Source organism: Humulus lupulus, chromosome X (genome assembly GCF_963169125.1).
Source record: "Humulus lupulus chromosome X, drHumLupu1.1, whole genome shotgun sequence".
Lineage (NCBI taxonomy): Eukaryota > Viridiplantae > Streptophyta > Magnoliopsida > Rosales > Cannabaceae > Humulus > Humulus lupulus.
In genome coordinates this window covers 96,423,123-96,447,716 of record NC_084802.1, presented here as the reverse complement: position 1 = coordinate 96,447,716, position 24,594 = coordinate 96,423,123, and the positions used below count along the sequence as shown (strand labels likewise).

General features: G+C 37.1%; 1 protein-coding gene across 1 annotated transcript in view; it reads right to left on the bottom strand.

Annotated features, from left to right (window-relative positions):
* LOC133806076 (serine carboxypeptidase 1-like) overlaps positions 1-4,914 on the bottom strand; it is a 114,346-nt gene extending 109,432 nt beyond the window's left edge. The window contains exon 1 of the mRNA XM_062244211.1: positions 4,521-4,914. Coding sequence (XP_062100195.1) covers positions 4,521-4,914 — 394 coding nt within the window. The remainder of the gene's footprint in view (positions 1-4,520) is intronic.
* Between the last annotated feature and the right edge of the window lie 19,680 nt (positions 4,915-24,594).

Genomic DNA, 24,594 nt, shown 5'->3' with positions numbered 1-24,594 from the left:
TGAATTTATAAGTTCTCTAACATTCTCATTTTTATTATTAGTTGAACCCAAACCTCATTAAGGAATGGAAGGAGTATCACTGAACAAAAAATAACAAGAATTTTGTCAACGAGGATACTGAACTACATTATGTAAGTTTAACTTTATTATCAATTCAAATAAATATATTTTTCTTTTGTATTATAATATTTTTTAAAAACAGGTTAAGTTGAAGTCAACTCTTGAAGCTGAGACTCAGCAGACAGTTTAATCTAGTACCGATGATTCTTCATCTGTTGATCAAATGAAGATACTAAGTCAAGTTCTTGGTGAAAGGTGGGGCCACTAGCGAGGAGTTGGTCGCAAATTAAAGGGTAAAGCGTTAACCCGTCCCTCTCAAAACACTCAGTCTCAGACACCACCTCACCAGTTGACTGAGGAAATACGTGAGTTGGTTGATATTGTGAAGACGATGAATGATCAGCTTCAGTACGTGTACCAACAACTACCACCTGAAAAACGTCTGGCAAGAAACGTGGAGATGCAGAACACATGCCAGCGATTTTTCGAGAAGTATGTAGGTTTGTCTTCTGAACCTTAGACACAACACACGTCTCAAGCTTCAACTTCTTAGCCTTCACCATGCCATCCCGACATGCCTGCACCAACGTTGCCATCTTATTCTTCGGCCCATCCATATATGTTTCAATGGTTGATACCTCCGTACCCTCAGGCTTATCATCCTTGTATGAGTGGACCTTCGTCCCAACCCCGGCCTCCTCATATGAGTGAACCGTTGTCTCAACCTCCGCCCTATCCTAGCTTATCCATACACGCATAGACCTGGAGGATCATCATTATCTCTACAGTATCCATGGTCGATGCCTCTGCACACACCACAGGCACCGCATCTACTGCAGGCACCAGAAGAAGGGGACAATATGGAGGACACTGAGAGTTGAGATGTTTTATATATTATTGTATTAAAAAATAACTTTTAATTAATATATTATTGTATACATATTTTATTTGGATAATATTATATTAGTTGTGTAATTTGAATAAATTATTAATTTTAATATTATTGTTTTTATGCATATTTAATTTTGATATTATGAATTAAAAAATGTTATTTAAATATTTTATTTTAATAATTTATTTTTATTTTTTTAATCATATAAAAGTATGAGGGGCGACACTAATAATGTCAAAGTCACCGCTAATATTTTATTATTAGGAGTGACTTTTTATTATCAGGGGCGAAATATCATATGAGAATCACGATTATTAGGGGTGACATTCAATGTATTAGGAGCGAAACTGTCGCCGATAATACTTATTATTAGGGACGACTTTTTTGTTGCCGCTAATAATCGACATTAGCTTCGAAATATTAGCGTCGACAGGTTAGCGGCGAAATGCCACCGCTAATGACTATCAGCGGCGACTTTGGGTATTATTAGGGGTGGAGACCCTTTTTGTTGTAGTGTGGTGTGGGGGCAAAACTATTAAATAAATAAGAATATTATTTTTGTGGTAATGTGTGGGGCAAAATTATTAAATAAATAAGAATACTATCTTTTGTGATTATTGTACTTGGACCAAATCCAAAATAATCTTGACAAATCATTTTTTATTGCTTTTCAGTATATTTGTAGTTCATTATATTTTGTATATTTTGGGTTTTTTATTTTTTTTATGTAGTATGTATTTTAGTAATCTTTTTAGTTCTTTTGGTGTTGTTTTTAGTTTATGTTGGGTTGATGCAATGTATTGAGTCTATTGTTGTGAGGTTGATGTCTAGTTGATTTTAAGTTGCTTTTTCAACACTATATTGTTTAAGTTTAGGTTTATGTATAGTTGTCTAATATCATTTTGTTTGTGTTGTTTTTTAGATGTTTAAATTTATGTATAGTTGTTTTCAGGTTGTTTTATAGTTGTTTAAGTTTATGTATAGTTGTTATGTTGATGTCTAATTGGTGTTTAATTGTTTTTTTTTTTTTTATATATTTTGATTTTTTTTTAAAACGTTGTAGTATGCAATAGGCCGACTTCTAGTTGTTGTTCAATTGTTGTTTTTTAATGTGTTAGTATGCAGTGATTTAATGTTTAGTTGTTCTCTAATTGTTATTTTTTAGTTGTTTCATTGACACCATATTTTTGTAAATAAAACAAATTTGAAAATCGTATTTTTGAAAACTTAAGGTAATATTTTTGAAAAAAAATCAAGGATCGTAAAAATGTAAAAGAACAACAAAAAAAAGTATATTTTTGAAAAAACTGCAATTTTTTTAACCTTTTGACTACATACATGGTCCAAATGCTAATTTTAAAAAATAAAAAGTCAAAACGGGTAATCGGTCAAAATAGAGTTTTCAAATAATTAATCTATCTATTCATATTTTTAATATATATATTTTTTAAATAAAAGGTAATCACCAAAAAGAACCCTTACACAAAATATAAATTTTATTTTTTATATATAATTTGACTTTTATATAAAATAAAACCATGTAAAGTGTATAATAATTATAAATATATAAATAAAAGTATGTGTACAACAATTTTATATTTTTTAATTATTACAAAATACTGTGAAGCATGGTTATGATTTTTAGTTAATATATCACTTCTAATTAGTTTAGTTATTAGCATTAATAAAATGATAGAAAATTTAGCCAAGAGTAAAATAAAGTGATAACAACAAAATATATTTAATATAAACTATATTGTATCCATAAAAGTATTATTTTAAAAAAAAATTGCATAATTGAATTAGTATGAATAGTGATTAAAAGAAACCACTATTTAATAATTTTCATATATATATATAAATATATATAATAAGCTAGATAGCCTGCCCCACCAAATTGGGAAAGTTGACGATTATCAGACAATAAGTGGCTAAAAGTCATGAAGCAATCCAAAGGGTTTATTGGTGGTGTGGGTGTGGGTGGACCCAGCCACGTATCATGAATATTATTGCGATCTCTTCTGTCTATTCTATATGATTTTTGTCCACCCTCATTCCATTAAAATTCAGAAATAATTATATTTAATTAAATTATCTTATACAACTTTTTATTTATATTTTACAACTGCTCAAAATATATAATGGGTAAAAAAAAACAAAATCAACTAGCTAGACACATGTTCTACTTCCCTTACATATTAATGCTTCTTGCGGTTTATTTTTTTTTATCTTGAGATAGAGATTTTAGCACGATTGATAGACATTTTGTACTTCTGTTTGGCAACTGAATGATTATTAAGGATGATCAACAAACTTCTTTCTGATAAAAAAAAGAAAAAACGCACACACACTCATTATTTTCCCCAAATTAAGTATTTTATATAGCTCCTTATATTATTAATTAAAGTATGTATATATTTTGAAAGGAATTATATATTAGTTTGGCCCAAGGAATCCATATTATGTATATTCATATATGTCTTATTAAATAAAATTTTGTGTTCCCGACTGTGAGTAATTTTCAGCGCAATTTTTTTTTTATGATCGTGTATATTATTGATATTTAGAGCATCCTGTAAATTTTTAGAAAATTTCAAATAATTTACAGTACCGAAAACTAAGATAAAATATATATTATTTTTCACGTGGATAAAAAATATTAGTTAAGTATGTAGCAATCTATTTTGAACCTAATTTTCGGTACAAATTTTCAGAAAAATTTACATAATGTTCTGTATATATACAGAAATCCTAAAGTCCTGTTACGTACACAACTATTATTATATAACTAATTTGATCAGTAATCAACGTGGAACACAATAAATAATATATTAATAAAACCAGAGAAAAGCTACTTAATGAACGGTACGGTAATATATGTTTTCTTTTTCGTCGGAATCGGTAATATATGTTTACGTAGCTAGATATATATAGTTTTAGACACGATTCTCACGAACATGCAAGGCTTTAATGGCAGGGATATTAATTATAATTCATGAAATATGCTTATTATTTTATTAGCATGGCTATTGGGCATTTATAGTGCTGAACATCATCTCAACGTTTATTTAAAGAAAAAAATATTATCTTAAGTTGATTGTTACAAGGCATCTCACATATTTTATTTTAAATTAAAATATGTGGGATCTAATGCTATAATGCTAAATTGTACTAATAACAAGAGTGTTGCTATTTAAGATCTTAAGGTGTCTAATATTACATGAGGCGACACTCTATAGTTAGTTAACGATACCCCATAATACTTGTTAAATTAAAATATGTGGAACCTGATATTAGATTGTACCAATAACGACATAACATTCCTTGTGATATTGAGCACCACTATGCCCCTTATTAATTCTCCCAATAACAGTATGTATTCCATATGAAGTGGTGTTGTGCAGTATTGGTATTCCTTAATTATAATTTTAGTATATATATATGTACGCGTACACTTATACGTATAATACTTAACTATAATTTTTCTCAAAAATATATAAACATATATAATTAAAAGTATGTGATGAGCTTAAAGATATATAGATACATATATAATTAAGATACGTACCTCCATTTAACCACAATACTAAGGGTTTAGAATAAGAATGTTGAGGTGATTGAACAAAGTAATAGAACAATGCTCTACCAGCCTTTGGATCCACAGTGACATAGCCCGAGTACTGCTCAAACTCTACTCCTTCTGGCTGCCCTGGCAAACGCTTGATCTTATCAGCTCTCTTCAGACCCCGCTGGTTTCCAACATAATCAACATCCCCATATTCCAGCTTCAAGTTCAACTCATCATCATTTATTAACTCAGCCTTCTTTTGAGATCTTCGAGACTTGATCAACTTGTTCAGGTACTCGATTTGGTTGGCTTCACACGAGTAATAATAATTGAAATAAGAAGAAGCCAAATGGTAGCATGAGAAGAGTAGTAACATCCATGTAGTACTGTTCATCTTCATCATATATAGCTTAATTTATTATAGCTAGGTATATATGAATATAGATATAATAGCAGAGCAGCTACAGATAGCTCTACTTATTTATAGCAAAATAGGGTAGTAGTATACTACTAGGACAATATTCTAAATTCAGCCAATTAATTATTGATTGTACCATTTACCTTGAATTTGATTTGTTGATTTTTCTAATCATTGTCTTAAAATGGAATAACTTTAGTGATGGACTCTTTCCAAAATTGTCCCTTTCTAGGTTTTTTTTTTTTTTTTTTTAAAAAAAAAATGGGTGTTGTTTTTCAAATATTGTAGCAAAATATAACTTGTATGCATTTAAAAAAAAATAATGATAAACAAATGAAAAAACTTGGTTGTCCCATATATAAATATATATATCAACGCTAAAACTTAATTTACTTCGATATAAAACTGATATATATATATATATATATACATTGATTATTAATAACTACACATATTTGCCATTTAAATCAATAATTAAGATATAAATAAAATATTTTGAGTGTGGAAAGGGAAACCACCCCAACTTCTCCACTTTCTTGATGGGGCATTTCCTTTGGATGGTGTTTGATCACTAGATCCTTGTGGAAAGGGTGGGTCCACATCAATATATATAGTACTTATTAAATATAAGATATTAACTTTTAACCCTTAAAAGAAAAAACGAAATGAGAGGAAGGAAACATTTTTCTAAGGGCGATCTAATTTGACTCCAATCTCATGTCAAATAGCAAGTTCTCATAAATAATGTCGACATACGAAATTTAAGCATATATTTGGTTCACTGAATAAAAATTTAGTATTGTATATTCGGTGGAGTTTTTTTTCTTCAAATTATTAGGGCATTCATATTACGCCGTACTTTATTGCATAGTATTGTATAATATTAGCTTAATACATCATTAAATATGGTATTCACTTGTATTAAAATATATTATATTTGGTACACAATTGTATTAATTAAAACTAAATAAAATAAATATTTCAAAATGATAATCATATGTGATACTGACTCAAATCCCAACCTTGGCTCCAGACCCCGACCCCGACCCTGACCCCGACCTCGTCCTCGGCCTCGGCCCCTGCTCCGGCCCCAACCCATCCCCTGGTCCCGACCCCGACCCCGACCTCGACCCCATTGGCCTTGGCCGCGGCTCCCGACCCGACCCTCAACCTCGACCCTGGTCCCAACCCCGACCTCAATGTTGATCCCGAACTTTGATCTCAGCCCTCAACCCCTGCCCTGTGCCCCGGACCTCGAACCTTCACCCCAACCCCGACCCTGGACCCTAATCCTAACCCTAGCCCTGCCCCCGATTTTGAAGCCCGACTCTTAGCCCTGACCCATTGCCCCGGCACCAACCCTAACCCTCAACCCTGAACCCGGACCTTACCACAATACAACCTAATTTAAAAAATATTACAATACAACCTAACACATACCATTTCTTATGTATTAAATAATATGGTTGGTATTGTTTTAAAATTTGTGATTTTAATAATTAATACAATACAAAATTCATTCTAAACATAGTGTTCCACCTATTTAATACAATACAATGTACCCTAATTCTATTAAATAATACGCTAATTTTTGTGCAATATAAATTTTATTATATGTGTAATAACAAATAAATTATATTATATCGTATTATGATTTTATTTCTCAATATTATATTATAGAATTTTTATTTTCTATCATATTCTCATATATTTTCTAACATATTAATTTCATTCTTCTTACTTTTGCTCATATGTATTACTTTTTCTTTCATCATTCTCTTATGATTTTTTATCTCCTCTCACATTGCTTTCTTTCTCCTCTCTTTCACCTGTTAAGAGTTATCTTTAGTGTATGCTATATTGTTAATTAGTTAGAGTTGTTAGCTTTAATTAGTTCGAGTATTTTAGCTTAGCTGGATTATTAGTTTTGGCTACTTAGCTTGTATATATATTCTCATTGTACTCATTCCAAATTTAAAGAATAATTTTATTCTTCTCAATATATTTTCTTAATATGGTATTAGTGCCTCTGTGATTCTCCCCAAATTTTCTCTTCAATTTTCTTGATTGTTTCCTCGATTCGTTGCTTCTTTCATTCTTGATTGATCATTGCCATGACTTATGCGAATCCTTCTGGCTCATCGTCTTCCTTTGTTCTAGTTTTTTTTACGCACAATCTTTCAGTGAAGCTTGATAGTGATAATTTTCTGCTATGGCGCCCACAAGTTTTTGGTGTGATTCGTGGTTATAAACTTCAAGATTACATCGATTCTAATTTCACACCTCCTCTGAAGTTCCTTTCTGATACAGATCGCGAGGCTAAGAAGATTAATTCGCTCTTCTTAGACTAGGAGCAACAAGATCAACTATTGTATACTTGACTTCTCTCTTCTATGATGGAATGAATCTTGGCTCGAGTTGTCTGCTCTCCTACACCTGCTCAGGTTTGGTATGTTCTTCAAACCTATTTTACAACTCAAACATTTACCAAGATTGATCAATTACACACTCAGCTTAAAAACCTAAAGAAAGGTTCCATGTCTCTGAATGCCTACTTGCTCAAAGTTCGACTGCTTGTAGATTAATTGAGCTCCGTTGGATATGTCACCACTGCCAAAGATCACATTGCACCCATTTTTTCTGGCTTGCCTCCCGATTATGATATATTCATAATTTTTGTAACTCTCGGAAATCTCCCAACACTATTGAGGAGAGTGTGTTATGATTGATTAAATACATGGTGAAATTGGTTAGGCACGAAGATGTGCAAAAATCATAACGATTTCACAAAAGTCAACATGAGAGAGTTGACTTTCGGTATAGGAATTTATGAATATTCTTTTTGGGCCCATAGTGTTTATTTGGAGTATATGAGAGTACCCAAAAAGTTTGGGAGCATTTGAGGATGTTTTGAGACAAGTTTCGGAGCGCCAAATCAGTGGCCTCGGTGATGCGTCACCTCTAGGAGGTGACGCATCACTCATTTGTGAACTAAGTACCCAGGTGACACGTCGCCTGGGTCATCTGTACGATTCCATACAGTGATGTGTTTTGGCTCCAAAATTCAAATTAAAATGCTCTAATCTCATTGGTTGAGCCTAATGAAGTTCCTATACTATTCAAAGGGTTAATTTGAGTTAATTGGTGACTTGATCACTCACCCCTCTCTCTATAAAAGAACTATCTCTCTAGCTTTCAAGATTACTAGTTTTCTGCAAGACCTTCATCAAGAAAGCTTGACTTGTATGAAGATTCAAGGATTCTGAATCCCAATCTCATTCCATTGTTGTGGCTTCAATCAATTCCAAGGAGAAGGCTAAAATAGAGAATTTTGGACAACAAATCTGTTGGTAACTAGTTTACCATGTGCGCAGCAGAAAACACATGGTGTTGGGCCCAGAGATTTCAATTTTTTTTTATTTAAACAAACTTTAAATAATCAGATCCATTAACATGCAATACATTAATCATAGATAAATAAGAGATGAGGATTTACCAGTTGTAGAACTATCAAGAATCATCGCTATCTTTTTGGATCTCCAACGAACATCCAATCCAAAAGCAGTTCTTCAAATACCCAGACCAAGATCTTTCAAGATGTATCTCTACACCTCAAGACGTGTGTGGGCATGTAGAGTAATGATAGGAAAAAATTTATTATTCACAAGATATTTTCAACATATGAGATCATGGAATATTAGCTCTAAGACAGTTTTAAAGGATATAGAAAAATAATACTATCTATTTTTCTCTATGTGAAAAACTTATTATGAGTTATTATGAAACTATTTTCTTCTCTTAGATTTTAAATGTATTAATTAAAATTTTGAAATTAAAAATTAAAAATTCAAATTATAAATCAATTTAAAAAAAATTAAATATATAAAAGAAATATCCAAGACCCATTCTTGGACCTTGTTACACGCTAACTACAACACATCCTTGATTTCAAGGATGTGTTCCAACCATTTTCTTTTAATTATGATTTAATAAATATTTGATAAAAAATATCTAAACTTGATAACTTATTTATCAGATTAATTAAAGAATAAATGTCATTTCAAATTAAAATCCAATTTGAATTATCAGAAATATCTTTTTTCACATTATTTAAATAAATAAAGCTAATTAGTTCAGAAATAATTATCTTAATTATTTAATTATTATTTTTCAAAAATACCAAAATAATATTTGAAAATATAATTAATAAATTTATTAATTTATAAAATTAATTCGTCTCAAAAACATATTTGACCCTGCAGAACAAATTTCTCCCATATATGCAATTTTCTTGATTTTTCCCAATTTCAACTTTTACCATGAATAATGTTCATAGAGCCATCTCGGGGACCTATAGACCTATAATTTCAAGCTCCAATAAATTTAGATTATTAATTAAAACTCTTTAATATAATAACCTTAATTTATTAATATCAATATTATTCTACTAAAAATATGAGATTTCACTCTTGTAATTACTTTTAAACATATCAAAAGTGTCCATCGATTTAATCACTGCATACAATTCAATCCTATATTAATGGTTCATAATTAAAGTAGAAATTAATCACCGTTTAACCTCTTTAATTATATCTTGTTTCCTTAAGTACCATTAACTTTACTCGTGAAGGTTAATTCATAAACTAATTTATGAATTCAATCTCAATAACCTTTCAGTTGCAAAAGCCAACCCTTAAGAGATCCATCATTCAATTTCTCTCGGCAATATATAGATTCTATATCTGTATATTGTGTCCCCAACCATTTACATCAATGAGTTCCCAAAACAAAAGTTTTCAACCAGATCATTCTAACAAACCATAACGAGTGAACCAAAGAACTCATATGACATAAACAAGAGTTCATAATAACTTTATGATTAAGATCAATTTGTATGTGATTATCTTATTGATATGTTTAATTAATACTTATATCGAGTCCTATTCATGTATAACCACTTTATATAAAGTACCTCCACTTATATGTCCTACTACATCAGTAATCCGAATCTAGACTACATGTATTCATAATACTAGTGAACCGTACTTACAATATTTAATCCAAAGATTCCACATAACTTTGTTTTACTGCGAACTGTTTAAATTCATTTCCTACAATCCTAATCATCTCGTACCAATACAAGATTGTAGTCACAATAATGAATTTGGGACTTTTTGGATATTCATATAATATTATTCTAATAATAATAATAAACAAACAATATATGTAAAAATCCATTTCAATTACTTATCTCATAAAACCTTGTTGAAAACATATGCTATAAAGGGCACTAATCCTAACAATCTCCCAGTTGCCCTAAGGCAGATGAGGCATCTCCCTCAAACCCATATTGCTAACATAATCTTTAAAAGACTTGGTTTACAAAGTCTCAGTAAAAGGATTGACAAGGTTATGTTCTGAAGCTGTCATTATAACTGCTACATCTCCTCTGTGATTAATATCCCTGTTCAAGTGGTATTTCCTTTCAATATGATTTCCAATCTTATGACTACCCGGTTCCTTTGAGTTAGCTACTGAACCACTGTTGTCACAATATAGGACAAGTGGATTATTCATATCTAGAACAATTTCCATGTATATACAAGCATATATTCTCTAGTTTTATGAAGATACTTGAGAATATTCTTTACTGCAATCCAATGACTCAATCTAGGATTGGATTGATAACGACTGACTATCCTTACTGCATAACTAATTTCAGGTCTTGTACATAACATGGCGTACATTAGACTGCCTACTACAGAGGTGTAGCGATACTATCTCATATCCTCTTCTTCTTGAGGTGTTTTAGGACATAACTCTTTAGAAAGGATAATTCCATGATGGGTTGGCATATCACTCTTCTTGGAATTTGGCATACCGAATCTCTCAAGTACGTTATTTGTATAAGTAGCTTGAGACAGAGCCAAAACTTTGTTCTGACGATCTCGAAGGATCGTTATGCTGTAATGACCCAACTACTCTAGACTTTGGACCATTAATGAAAACTACACATAGAACCTAATCCTTAACAGAACTTACAAGTGAAAAGATCATAACTTTATTAAAACTTGTAAAAACAAATGTTAAACTTACATAAAATCTCAAGTAGGATATGGGATCCCATTGTTTTAAAAACAAAACATAACATAATGGTAATTAAAAAGAGATTACATAAAGAAGTGCGGAAAAATACACCTAAAACCATAAGTAAAGACTTCATCCTCGAATCGAAACTCTCGGCTCTTTGAATCCATTCTGCCTCAATACACATTCCCCAAGCTTCCAAGAACCTTTCCCGCCACTAAAGCTATTTTCCTGCACATATAAACATAAAAGGAGTGAGCCTAATGCCCAGCAAGGAAAATCTAACATATAACCATATACATAAAATTCATAATGTAACATAAAACATATCATAACACTTATGTCACATACATACTATAATGGCCATTATTACTTTGGGTCCCATAAACTAAACAAGTCATATGCCAATTAGATTAGTGGGGCTTGCTAGCTAAGCAAGTCATATGCCCATAATCTATTTGGGGCTTGTTAGTTGTATAGGTCATATGCCCAAGTCTACAAACATACTTAACATAGCATATTACATAACATAAAATCATAAGATAACATATAAAATCATATAACACATAAATTCTATCCTATTTTCCTTACCAAAATTACTTGGATATGAGGACAGAGTTGGGACTTTGGAACACTCCTAAAATCCATTTATAACAGGGTGAGTATATTGAAGAAAAGGGATGAAAGTGATGAAGGAACTATACCATCAAAATACACTTACCAAGAATCTTATGCTCAAGAACTTAGATTTCTTAACCAAGAATAAAGAATAAGGTTAGAATGTTGAGTAGAAGACTATGAGAACTTTAAAGAAAATAATACCAATTGAACTAGAGTTTGGAAATACCTTGAAGACTTATATGACCAATCTAAACCTTGAACCGAAATGTGAATAAACTTTACTTTCCCAAGTGTTTGGTAAGCTTATAGTGATCAAGCTTATGATCCCCAACCCAAGTGTTTACACTCTCACAATAACCTAGCAACTTGCAGCCTCTGAACTTAGCTTGAAGAATGAATAAATGGCTGGGCACTAGGTCCTATTTATAGAGTTTAGGAATGAAAAGATCTTCATTTAACTTGAATAAAAATAATGGCTTTTTAAGTGAAAAACATTTGAATTATTGTTCAGCAGAGGCTGAAGACTCGTTCAGAAAGATGCTGGACTTATCAAGAGTTGAAGATTTGAATGGAGAACATTTTCAAAATGTTTCAAAATGGCCTGAAGGAGGCGATATATCGCCTGGGCCAGTATGCCCGAGGCAATCGTGCGGCGTTTTTTTTTTCCGTGCTGCGATATATCGTCATACGCTGAATATTTAAACACTAAATTACACATTTTTAGCTTAATTTGAATTGAGTAAACAGCCTTGACTAAGCCCTCTAACGTTTTCAAAGCTGCTGACTGACCCTAGGATATTCAAATTTTAACCTTAATAAATTTAATCCTTAAAATACTTAATCATTATTAAACATACACATGACATGTGCTATTATCTTATTGGGTCTTATCTAAACCTTATAATATAATAAATATTACCCTCAATATCAGTCATATTAATCAAACCTTAGGTTAAAATTAATATTCCTAGACTATAGGTTAAACTTAGAAAATCTACAAGTGTTACTATGAGTGTCCAAATAAATCCCGGTCTGAACCAAAAATCCACAGTCATAACAATAATACTACTATTACTATTATACTACTGTCTAACTAGCTAAGTAAAGTTCTTTGGACTCTACAATTCTCCCCTACTAAAAAGAATTTCGTCCTTGAAATTTACTTACCAAATAATTCCGGATACCGGCCTTGCATGTCCTCTTCCAACTCCCACGTTGCCTCTCGTTCAGAACTATTACTCCATAGGACTTTGACTATAGGAATGATTTTGGACCGTAACTGCTTCATCCCCCTATCCAGGATGCTAACCGGTCGTTCCTCGTAACTCAAGTCTTTCTGGAGTGCTATCGTATCGTACTTGAGGACGTGAGATGGGTTTGACACATACTTGCGTAGCATCGAGATGTGGAACACGTTGTGACTATCTGCTAGTGCTGGCAGTAGGGCTAGTCTATACGTAACTTCTCCCACTTTGTCCAATATCTCAAAAGGACCTATGAATTGGGGACTAAGCTTGCCTTTCTTCCCAAACCACTTTACACCTTGCATAGGAGATATCTTCAGGAAGACTTGATCTCCAACTTGGAATTCCACATCGCGTCGCTTGGCATCCGCATAGCTTTTCTAACGGCTTTGAGCAGCAAGCATACGTTGTCTAATAAGCACTACTGCTTCTTGAGCTTGTCTAACAGCTTCGGGACCTAGAAGCTGCCTTTCTCCTACCTCGTCCTAGTGCAACGGCGATCGGCACCTTCTTCCATATAGCAACTCATAAGGTGCCATCCCGATCGTTGGCTGGTAGCTGTTGTTGTAGGAGAACTCTATCAACGGCAAGTACTTATTCCATGATCCTCCGAAATCAAGTACACACGCGCGTAGCATATCCTCTAAAATCTGAATCGTACGCTCGGACTGCCCATCTGTCTGAGGATGAAAAGTTGTACTAAGACTTAACTTAGTACCCATAGCTTGCTGTAAACTTCCCCAAAATCTTGATGTAAACACCGATCCTCTATCTGACACTATTGTCTTGGGAATTCCATGCAACCGTACTATTTCTTGGATATAGATGTCTGCGTATTGGTCTGCCGTGTATGAAGTCTTAACAGGCAGGAAATGAGCCGACTTGGTTAGTCTATCTATTATTATCCAAGCAGAATCATGCTGCTTATTCGTCCTTGGCAAACCGTCACGAAGTCCATAGCTATATCGTCCCACTTCCATTCTGGTATGCTAAGCAGTTGCAATAAGCCTGCAGGCCGCTGATGCTCTGCTTTCACTTGCTGGCATACAAGACACTTAGACATAAACTTCGCTATGTCCTTCTTCATTCCGGCCACCAATATACTGCCTTAACATCATGAGTCATCTCGGTTGACCCTGGGTGAACTGAGTATGGGGTGCTGTGCCCTTCTTCCAGAATCATCCTCTTAATCTTCTGATCATTTGGCACGCATACCCGATCCTTATATCTCAATAAACCTTGACTAGATATTGAGAAATCTGTAGTCTTGCCTTCTCTGACTGCGTCCATAGGTGCTGCTAATGTGTCATCATGTTTCTGACCAATCTGTATATCTTTTAGCAGATTCGAATGGATAGACAAGTTAGCCAGCTTGCCTACAACTGCCTCTATTCGGGCACTGATCAGCTCCTGCTGTAGCAGCTTTTCTATTCCGGCTAAAGCTGCTAAATTTCCATAACTTTTCCTACTAAGCGCATCGGCAACTACGTTCGCCTTCCCTGGGTGGTATAGGATTTCGCAGTCGTAATCCTTTACTAATTCTAACCACCTGCACTGCCTCATATTGAGTTCCTTCTGAGTAAAGAAGTATTTTAAACTCTTGTGGTCCGTATGAATCTCGCACCGTTCTCCGTAAAGATAATGGCGCCAGATTTTCAACGCAAAGACCACCGCTGCCAACTCCATATCGTGAGTTGGATAGCGCTGCTCGTACTCCTTCAATTGTCGTGAGGCGTAGGCTATCACCTTGTCATTTTGCATCAACACACAACCCAATCCTTGCTTTGATGCATCGCAGTAGACTACGAACTTATCGTTGGGTGTCGGTACACTGAGTACTGGTGCTGAGCAAAGCTTATCCTTAAGCAACTGGAAGCTTTCTTCACACTTATCATTCCAGTTAAATCTTTGTTGTTTTTGGGTCAGGTTGGTGAGCGGAGTGGCTATCTTATAAAAGCCCTCTACAAACTTTCTATAATAACCTACTAACCCTAGAAAGCTTCTTACTTCAGATGCGTTCTTTGGTCTTGGCCAATCCTTCATGGCCTCTACCTTTGATGGGTCTACTACAACTCCATCTTTCGATATAATGTGCCTGAGGAATGCCACTTGCGAAAGCCAAAACTCGCATTTCTTGAACTTTGCGTAGAGTTGATGCTCCTTCAATCGCGTCAAAATCATCCTCAAATGTTCCTCGTGCTCTACTTCATCCTTGGAGTATATTAAAATGTCGTAGATGAACACAACGATGAATTTATCTAAGTAATCCTTGAAGACCCTATTCATTAAGTTCATAAACGCGGCTGGTGCGTTAGTAAGACCAAAGGACATAACCAAGAACTCGTAATGTCCATAACGAGTCCTAAAGGCTGTCTTAGGAATATCTTCTCCCTTTACTTTGAGCTGATGATACCCGGACCGTAAATCGATCTTTGAAAATACAGTCGCGCCTCGGAGTTGATCAAACAAGTCATCGATCCGAGGTAGCGGGTACTTGTTCTTAATCGTTACCTTGTTCAGCTCGCGATAGTCTATACACATCTGCATACTACCGTCCTTCTTCTTCATGAATAGTACCGGAGCTCCCCATGGTTAATGGCTTGGCCTAATAAAACCCAAGTCTAGGAGTTCTTGTAGTTGCGTCTTTAACTCCTTGAGTTCTGTAGGTGCCATCCGGTATGGTGCCTTAGAGATAGGCTCGGTGCCTGGTACTAATTCTATCGTGAAGTCTATTTCCCGAGTTGGCGGCAATCCTGGCAAGTCATCGGGAAATACCTTTGGAAATTCTCATATAACACGGACATCTCCAACCTTAAGTGGTGTCTCCCTTTCCACATTTGTGATGCTGGCTAAGAACACTTGACATCCTTTCTCCATCATTCTCTGAGCTTTGAGAGATGATACTAACGGGGTGCGTAATCTTGAAGCTTGTCCCATGAAGCATAGTCTCTGTCCGTCAGGAGTCTCGAACATCACCTTCTTGCGTTTGTAGTCGATGGTTGCGCCATGCCGTGCTAGCCAATCCATGCCTAGTATTATGTCGAAGTCCTTGATCACTAGTTCTATCAGGTCTCCTTCTAGTTCTATGTCCTCAATTTTGATCGGTACGCCTCGTACTATCCGTGATGATAGAACTGCTTTGCCCGAAGGCAACCCGGTTACAAACCTAGTTCTAAATCTTTCACAAGGTTTGTGTAGTTTTTCTATCATTCCTAACGAGATATACGAATGAGTGGCTCCCGAATCAAATAATACAGAACATAAGTTATTGAGGATAGAAACCTGACCTGTGACCACCTTATTGCTAGCATCAGCCTCTCCTTGGGTTAAGGTAAAAACCCTAGCAGGAACCATCTTGTTGTCTTTCTTTCCTTCTGGCTTGCGCTGAGGACAATCTCTTTTCCGATGTCCTTCCTGACCACAGTTAAAACATTCCTTGGTGTTTGCACGGCATTCTCCAGGATGCTTCTTCTGACACTTAGCACATGGCGGGTATTCCATGTAACCCAGCCTATTTCCCCCATTATTCGTCCGTGCCCTCTTATCGCTGTCGAATTTCTTGTTATCCGGATGTCGTCTTTTCTGGCTATTACCGTTGTTGCCGGACTGATTGTTGCCATTATGGTTGTTGTTTCGACTGGTTTGAGGTTGATTCTGCTGTCTAGGTTCAGGCTTACTAGCTTCCTCTTTACTTACATTAGCCTGCAACCTCTCTACTTCTATTGCCGTCTCAAGAACGTCGGCATATGTAGTATTCCCCGAGTTTGCTAACTTAACCCCCATCTCGATTTTTGGTTGAAGTCCTCTAACAAATTTGTTCACCCTCAGAAAATCGGTTGGAACCATCTCAGATGCGAATTTAGCTAAGCGGTCGAATTGACGAGCATACTCTGCCACTGATAAAGTACCCTGCTTCAAGTTGGCGAACTCCTCAACTCTCGTAGCGAGTATAGTCGAATTGTAGTACTTCTTGTGGAAGAGCTCCACAAATCGAGTCCATGTCATGGTGGTAACATCATGCGATTGCTGGACCAAGTCCCACCATATCCTGGCATCCTTCTTGAGCAAAGACGAGACGCAGGATATGCGATCCGCATTACTGAGATTCATGTGCATCAGAATCGGCTCCACATCCCTTAGCCACTCTTCTGCCTCAAAGGGGTCTGTAGTCCCTTCGAAGTTTGGAGCGTGCTGCTTGCAGAACCTCTCATACACTGGCTCCATGTTCGGTACTGGACATGGCGCGTAGTTCGCCACTGGCCATCCCCCATATGGACCAACTTGTTGGGGTGCTGGGGCCATTTGCTGTGGCTACGGCTGCGGCGGAGGCTGAGGCTGAGTTTGAGCCTGTTGGCGTTGTTGCTGCAAAAGTTCCTCGACTTGTTGTCGCAGTCTGGTGATCTCCGCAGTGTTGTCAGCTAGCGGTGCCGGCGCGTTGCGGCTGGCAGTAGCACGCACTCCCCTTCTGCGAACTGGAGGGGCTTCATTGGTCGCTGGAACATCGTTGGAGGCGTTTCCGTTGGTGCGTGCAGATCTTCGGAGCGACATCGTAGCAGAGTTCTAACAGTTGAAAGAAACATGTTAGAACTTTACCTAATAGGCTCTCAGGAAAAAACTTATTCTAAAACAAACATATCTCGGACCTATTTATTATGACTTCTTATGAAAAATTATATAAGTCTTTATTTATTATTTAGAGTGGGTTTCTATACTTAGAAAAACAAGCCATCTTTATTTCCTAAGTCTGGTTCTAATTATCCTATATGACTTAATTCTCAGGCTCGAAACTTATCTTTGTTCCAAAGTTAACCATATTGAGGGAGGGCTGGGATCAGTAAAATCGATCCCACTACTATGGCCCCCTAACTCTCAATAAGGAAACTTGGTTCATTGATTTGTATCCACCCTCACCGAACTTAGTCATTATTAATTTTATTTATTATTTATTATGATTGCGAAAATAAAATCAAACTCATACATGATAATAAAATAACATGATATTCATTTGGAAAAATAGTTTTTCACTTATTACAACCATAAAACAAACATTAAATAAAACAAACAATGAAAAACTACTATTCTAAAAATCCGGATCTTCTACATCCGATCCTTCATCTAGCATATCATCATCCAATTTTTCATAATCCTCATTGTCATGTGCATCAAAATGTCCTCTAGGAAGGTTTGTGAAAATCCTATCTTTTTGCTCATTGCTAAACTGAAATTCGGATTTTGAAGTGAACCTAATTAGAAGAAAGTAATATCGCATTGCTGTTGGTAGTTCATCCTCATCATCCATTGTTTCCCATATTTCTTCTGAGGCTACTATTACAGGATGAAAATCTTTAAACAGTCTAATTACTAATACATATTGTTTCGTTGCTCTCATCATGATTTGCTTAGTTTCTTGAAGGTGACCTATCTCTTGGTGGAACAAAAGCAATCTTCGAGTGATTCTCTCTAGTGTTCCTATGGTGTTTCTTGGTTCTCTTATTCTCTTTAAAGCCTTAATGGCTCAGATTTCCTCATAAGTTAATGCACCGTTCATACTTAACTGAAAACATAAATACTAAAAATTGTTAGCTATACACATAAGTAAAATAACTATAACTTAAATACTTACTTGGCGGTCAGATTCAGAGCTTTTGAGTGTGTGTATCGAGGAGAACTTCATGCGAAGGAACCGTTTCTCTGATACCAACTGTAATGACCCAACTACTCTAGACTTTGGACCATTAATGAAAACTACACATAGACCCTAATCCTTAACAGAACTTACAAGTGAAAAGATCATAACTTTATTAAAACTTGTAAAAACAAATGTTAAACTTACATAAAATCTCAAGTAGGATATGGGATCCCATTGTTTTAAAAACAAAACATAACATAATGGTAATTAAAAAGAGATTACATAAAGAAGTGCGAAAATATACACCTAAAACCATAAGTAAAGACTTCATCCTCGAATCGAAACTCTCGGCTCTTTGAATCCATTCTGCCTCAATACACATTCCCCAAGCTTCCAAGAACCTTTCCCGCCACTAATGCTATTTTCCTGCACATATAAACATAAAAGGAGTGAGCCTAATTCCCAGCAAGGAAAATCTAACTGTTGACGCCGTTTTTCGTCAACCGTAAAAGAAGAGCACGTAAACAACAAACAGTGATGGCCAATATAAATATGATCGTACAAAACACAATTTTTACGTGGTTCAGCAGTTAAATCTGCCTAGTCCACGAGTCTTTGTTATTAAACTCAAGATGATCTCTGAAAATTCTTCAAGTATGAATTCTCCAAAGTTTTCTCTCAAGATTCAGAGATTCGGTCCCTTACAATGGTGCATGTCTTCTCTATTTATAGAGAAGATTGCAGAATACTATCCCACATAATTTGGGTAGTTACTCTTTTTGTGCAAATAAATCAAATGGCCTTAAATGCCTGTAATCCGATATAAAAGGAAACGTCCCCCTGAAGACCAGGGGGCGTATAACTAATCAAATAATATCCCATGATTTTAGGGGATTTACAGTAATAAATGTAGACCACGTCTCTTATAGGCAACACTTTAAGATATTCATGGTTATTATCATAAATCACCAAGGCCTTATTCTCCCAGGTCTCACATCAACTTTCGAGCTAATAACATCTTCCGAGGTCACATAGCTTTTGAGATCGTGCGCGCGTCAGGCTTAGAACCCATGATCCGAGGTCATCCCTGAGGACAGATGCATCTCGGGAGCTACCCTTCGAGATCGTGTAGATTTCGAGGTCACCATATTCAAAGTCGTCTCAGCTTTGCAGGCTCGATATCTAGTCTTGGAACATACTTCAGACTTTACGAGTTCATTCGCTGCGGATCCAGGTTTCGAGGTCACATTTATCATGGCTCGAAATCTGGGTATAACATCTTGCCCCCTCAAAAGTATTTGTTCGAATCCTAAGAGAAGGAAACTTTTGAACTACTTTCTTTGGGAACCGTACCGTCACACACTTGAGAATGGACACGCGTCAGTTGGATATTGCTCATTTATGGTACTTGAGTACCTTGGAAACCTGCCCACGATCATTCGTCTGCCACCTTTTCGGTACCATCATATCATTGACCCCTGACCGTTGGATTTCATGAGGATTTTGGCCAATGGCCCAGATTAATCCTTCTTTTCACTTTTCTCCCTTTATATATTCAAGGTCTTCTTCTTCCTCTTATTTTACACGCATTAGAAACAAAAAGGGAAGGGACGAAACCAGAGGCCATCCCAGAGAACTTCCTTCTTGTGCATGTTCTCTCAGCCGAAAAAATAAAGGACCTCCGGTTTGTTCGAGTCCGTGAGCTCATATTTGTAGCCTCTCCTTCAGTCAGCAATTTCTCTGCAATCGCCATTATTGTGTAAGTGTCCAATCTTTGTTTTCCCTTATCCCAGTTTTTGTTCATATTGTTCTTGTTATCTCTGTGAATGTACTAGTTTACTTTCTTAGTACAATACGTTAGGGAATTTTTATCGGATAGGCTTTTATGTTTTAAGTTTCCATACTGGGTTTACATCACTGGTTCATGCCCAGTTTTGATGTTTGAGAAAGATCTCTGTTTCCTGGGTTTTAAAATTTTAAAAGATGTTTCTTGTACACCAAGATATCGGGTATAAAACCTCGGCCTTGACAAATGCACGGTACCCAAGGTTACCTTTTCTGGTTATCCGCCACTCTTATTCCCCTGATTTTTGGGATTTTAAAAAAATTGTCCACTCTCCTCCCTTTCTCGTGGAACGCACGTTCTGACTCTTTAATAAGGGTCTTAGTATCGAGCTTGTTTTGTTCCTAAACTCCGAGCTTGTCCTGTCAAGCTCGTAATTCTTGCATGCATGGCCCTCACCATTTTTTCTTTCTCGCTAGATGTCACAGAATCTGGAAAGACGGTGGGGGTCGTTGCTGGCAATACCTTATTCGCCAAAAACCCCGAGCCAGGAGTCACTGTTCGCTCGGAATCAACGTCGTATTCGTGAGTACGAGCTTGCGCGCGAGCAGGAGGATATTCGAGCTCATTATCGCCGCCAAATAGACGAGGTCATAGAGAAGAAGAGGAGAACTCTTTGGGAGGCCCTTTATCCAGAGTTCAATTTAGGGCCTAGGCCGATCCCCCTCGACCCCGCATTAAAGGTCACCGTCGCGTATAGTCCAGGAGAACTCCAATTTTCATTGATGGGGGAGCCTTCTGCCTCGCAACCGAGGAGAGAAATCTTCGAGGCCGAGCACTATTGGAGCTCGGTTACCTTGACAAGTCAGATAACTGACATTCTGGCCCTCCATGGCTTCAGGTTGTCAAGTTCCTTGAAGTGTCGAGTTCCGGCCGCTCACGAACGAAGCTGTTACGCCCCCGGGGACCGTGACAACAGGCTGAGATACACGGCATGGAGCCAGGAACACATGAAGGCAGGGGCGCTGTTGCCTTTGAAGTATTTTTTCAAGGACTTCGCAGATTTTGTTGTGTTGGCTCCCTTCTAGCTCAACACCAATTCTTACAGGGTCCTGTCAGCCCTAAGGTCGTTATACCACGAGCTGAAGTGGGAAGGACCTTCACCTCAGGAGATTTTATATCTCTTTTGTCTGAAAAGCAACCCCTCCCGAGCTCGGGGAGGAGATGGTTTTTACTACCTTTCGAGCTATCCCAAAGAGAAAAAGGTCTTTGAAGATTTCCCTAATCATCCACCTGATTTCAAAAAAGCCTTCTTCTGGACAGACGGCCTGTCCCCGTCTCGATGCTACTCATTCAGGAGGATTCGTAAGTATTCAAGTTTTCTTTATCTCTGTGCTCGGGTTTTGGTTTGTAGGATCCGTACATAATTGAAATGTGTCTTACTTTCCAACCAATTTTCAGCGTCCTACTCCTGACGAGGCAATGAAGGGGCACAGAGAGACCCTGCTCCAACTCCCTCATGGCAGGAGGTCTCTCTTGTACCTTTTGCATGAGGATAAGCTCCGAGATTGCAGACTTTTGGGAGAGGGCCAGTCCACCTTTGACTGGACCAATAAAAAGTATGAACAGTGGGAGCAGGTGCCTTTGCCCACAGGCATCCTCCTCCGAGGAGAGAGGTGAGGCCTTCACCCTCAGCTCGCCGAAGGAGTCCACCATCGGGGAATGAAGCTAATGACGAAACCTCGAGTTCAGACTCGGATGAAGGTAAAGCCATCCTTACCTCGAGAATGTGGTCCCCCACCTTATTAAAGCATAAACCCGATAGGTTAGTTTCATGCTCGTATGATAGATACCACTTCTACATATGGACTTGGGTAGACGATCGAGTTCATAGGTTTGATAGTTGGCTCGGGAAGTGTGACACTATGTATACTTCAGACGAGGTGTGGAACGGGATAGCTGTCCAATATGGGACCAATGATTATAGGGACCTTTCGAGGTTGACGTCCACCTATAGGGAAGGTACTCCCCCCACCTCTTCTGAAGATGGGGGAATTTCATGGTCCCCGAGCTCTAGTTCGGGGGAGAGTTCCAGTTAGGTCTTTCTTTACTTGGTATTTTCTTTTTTATTTTCCAAGCTTATTATCATTATGTCTAATTTCGATTGGAACTGTGCAGGTGCCATGGATCCCGATCTCGACGCTGTGCTTTTTAGCGATGATGGAGCTGGAGCTCAGAACAGTAAACGCCCGAGAGCCTCGCGGAGGTCCGACCGACCATCCAAGGTCCCCAGACGCCTCGAGAAGACCCTAATGGCTCAGGCTACTGTGAGCACAACCGAGGAGCCGATTGTCTAGGTTGATGCGTCTGGTTCAACCGCGCCCGTCTCGCTTCCTCCGACCAACACTCAAATAACAGTCGACCGGCCCTCGAAGAAACCTTCCGTCTCCAAGGTTCAACTGCCGACGGCCCGACCTCATATTGAGGAGTTCGTGCTTGACGGCGCCGCTGGGACCCAAGGGGTTGTGCTTATCTCGGACATCCTCTCTCGAGTGGGTTAGAGTTTTTCTGGCTTCGGTGCCGACCATTGGGACCTCGTGCACAAGGCCTCGGACTGTAATACTCTTTATGATAAGAGTATTGAACTCACTGCCGCGGTAGCCTTTGCAACTCTCCTTTAACTGTTTGTGTCTCAGCTCGTGATCTAATTCGTTCTTTGTATTTCAGGCCCTTGTCGTTTCAGCACAGCTTAATTATAAGCTGACCAACGAAGTGCACACGAGTATGTCTCTGGCCCAAGAGTCGAGGGATCTCCAGCTTAAGATGGCTGATGAACTCAAGGACTCAAAGACTAAACTTGAGAAAGTGAAGACCTGTCTCGCAGAGCTGGAGAAGACGAAAGCCGAGCTTGAACAGGCGAAGACTCGTCTTGCCGAGCTGGAGAAGGCTAACACTAAGCTCGAAGAGGAGAAAGTTGCTACTTTCGACATCATAGAAGGCGAGAAGGCTCGCCTCCTGAACGAGTTCAAAGAGCAGAAGGAGAAGGCGGTAGACCAGGCAATGTACAAAATTTGGGTTGACAATGCCAACCTCGATACCAGCTTCCTGGGTCCTCTCGAGGCCAAGTATGTAGAGCGGTGGAGTGCCCGTCTTGAGGCGAGTGAAGCCGCTCGAGAGGCTGCTCAGAAGGATAGTCATGCTATTCGTCCTGGGGGGTCTAGTGTCGTTGACGCCGGAAAAGCCAAGGGAACTGCTCCTTCTTGATTCTTACCTCGGGGCTGCGTCCCTCTATTGTTTGTAACTATTTTTATTTATGCCCATAGGGCTGATACAATTTTTTTTTTTTTTTTTTTATAAATTTACATATGCTTTACATTTCTTGGCTCGAAATATTTTTCATATTTTATATGAATGAGTTTTTTATGTTTATTTCTTCATACAAACATAGTTGGGATTTAGGCTTGAAACTCGATGCATCCACGCATTGTTTGTTCGAATTATCCGCTTCCGATCTCGTTATTCATCAAGGTCGGATATTACTTTAACCATGAACTTGAAAGTACTTGTATGGTATGTAATGTGAATGGTTTAGTTATATCTTATTGCTTAGTTACTTTTCCTCATCCTCGGTTATCTCCCCGAGGTTATGAGTTCGAAACTATTTTTCTTTAAGATATTCCAGCCTCGATCTCGACTTATTTCAGAGTAGGTTTAAATTCCAACTCGTCGATTAGTTTTAGCTGGTTTGTTCCAAACCTATTAAGTTTGCGCATCTGGTTAAATCCAAATGTTATTATCTTTTGATAATTTGGTTGTCCAAACTATCTAAGCTCGCGTATTTGGTTACATCCAAATACTTTTATGTTTTTGATAATTCGGTTATGTCCAAACTATCTAAGCCCGCGTATCTAGTTATGTCCAAATACTTTTATGTTTTTGATAATTCGGTTATGTCCAAACTATCTAAGCTCGCGTATCTGGTTATATCCAAATACTTTTATGTTTTTGATAATTCGGTTATGTCCAAACTATCTAAGCTCGCGTATCTGGTTATATCCAAATACTTTTATGTTTTTGATAATTCGGTTATGTCCAAACTATCTAAGCTCGCGTATCTGGTTATATCCAAATACTTTTATGTTTTTTATTTTTTATATCAATGGTATATATACCAATAATGCCCCCTTAATATCCTATGAGTGTGACCATAGGTTATTAAATTAAGAGAGACTGCAAAAATAAAAAGAGATAACATATTGAACGAAATAGATCTTTATTTGATGGAATTCAAA